Below are 1,626 nucleotides of genomic sequence, written 5' to 3' on the forward strand. Positions count from 1 at the left end.
TACCAACAACCTAACAATTCACCTTATTATCACTCCCATGGTTCAAGTTCTTCAGAAAATGAAATGGGCCGTATTAAGAACACATTTAAGCAAATGATGGAGAAAAATGCTGACTCGGATGCCCAACTTTCCTCACATACCACATCATCCGTAATCTTGAAGTTCAAATGGGGAAAATCTCTCATGCTCTTAATACTCGTCCTAAGGGTGCACTACCAAGTGTACGTTAGTAAACCCAAAGGGTGGTAACAACACGGGACATGCTATGGCGGTTATCACAAGATGGAAGAGGCAGGAATGCACCCACCTCAAATGAAAGGCAACTTGTGGATGATGACCAAGTGATACAATAGGAGAAAATCCAAAAAAATGTGGTTCAAGAAAGTAATGAGGTTCCGATTGACATTGTTGATAGTACGGAGGAGATCCAAGTGGAGGTGAACCCGTCTAGGGAACATGTTATTGACATACTGGAGCCGGTGGTGCAAAAGACTAAGTAACCTTTGCCTAAGCCTCCACCTCCTTATACTTAAAGAATTTCCAAGAAAAATGGTGAGAATAAATTCAAGAAGTTTATTCAAATGATGAGAAGTCTCTCTATTAATGTGCCATTGGTAGAACTTTGGAACAAATGCCCGGTTATGCCAAGTTTATAAAAGATCTTATGACCAAGAAGAGGTTGATGAAGTTTGAAACTATCAAAGTCACTCATCAAATGATTGTAATTGTTCATGCTATGGCTCCTAAGTTGGAGGATCCCGATGCTCTGATGATTCCTTGTACTATTGGGAGTGCCGATTTTGATAAAGCTCTTTATGATCTTTGGATGAATATCAATTTGATGCATTATTTGGTGTTTAAAACATTGGGAAATGGGAAACTAATACCCAAATCTATGAGGTTGCAAATGGCCGACCGTACAATGAAGAGGCCGTTGGGAATGATTAAGGATGTTTTGGTCCGAGTTGATAAGTTCATTTTTCCAGCTGACTTTGTTATTCTAGATCATGAGGTTGATTATGAAGTGCTTATTATTCTTGGGAGGCCTTTCCTTGCTGTAGTTAAGGCTCTTTGTGATGACGAAGCTGAAGAACTCACTTTCCCGGTTGGTGATGAAAAAGTGGTATTCCATGTGTGCAAGTCTATGCGGAAACCAAATAACAATGAAGTGTGTTCTTTTGTGGACCTGGTCAACGATGTTATTGTTGATGATACAAGTACTACAATCAATGTTGGTGATATATTGGAAGCCATTTTGCTCAACTTTGATGATGATGAGATGGATGGATTCATGGAATGTGTGAACTCTTTGCAAGGAATGTGTTTGTATAACTATCACCCCGAAAATTGTCTTTGGATCTGAAGAATAGGAAGACTCTGCCTACAAAACCTTCTATTGAATAGCCACATACTTTGGAGTTGAATCCATTTCCACCACACCTTCAATACGAATTTATTGGTCATTATTCTACTTTACCGGTTAATCTTTCCTCTTGTTTGACTAACGTGCAGGTTGATTCCACAATGGTGGTGTTGCAAAAGAGGAAGAAAGCTATTGGGTGGACTTTGGGGGATATTCGGGGTATAAGCCCCGCATTTTGCATGCATAAGATTGTTACATCTCGC

The 1,626-nt window shown here is 39.7% G+C and overlaps 1 protein-coding gene across 1 annotated transcript; it reads left to right on the forward strand.

Annotated features, from left to right (window-relative positions):
• The first annotated feature begins 631 nt into the window (after nucleotides 1–631).
• On the forward strand, nucleotides 632–1,363 carry LOC104216506 (uncharacterized). Its single transcript, XM_009766562.1, has one exon. The coding sequence runs from the start codon at nucleotides 632–634 to the stop codon at nucleotides 1,361–1,363; it is 732 nt and encodes a 243-aa protein (XP_009764864.1).
• Nucleotides 1,364–1,626: the final 263 nt, after the last annotated feature.

The sequence above is a fragment of the Nicotiana sylvestris genome, chromosome 9 (genome assembly GCF_000393655.2).
Source record: "Nicotiana sylvestris chromosome 9, ASM39365v2, whole genome shotgun sequence".
Lineage (NCBI taxonomy): Eukaryota > Viridiplantae > Streptophyta > Magnoliopsida > Solanales > Solanaceae > Nicotiana > Nicotiana sylvestris.

Coding starts and splice junctions, on each gene's coding strand:
- LOC104216506 (XM_009766562.1), top strand. CDS start 632: ATGCCCGGTTATGCCAAGTTTATAAAAGATCTTATGACCAAGAAGAGG.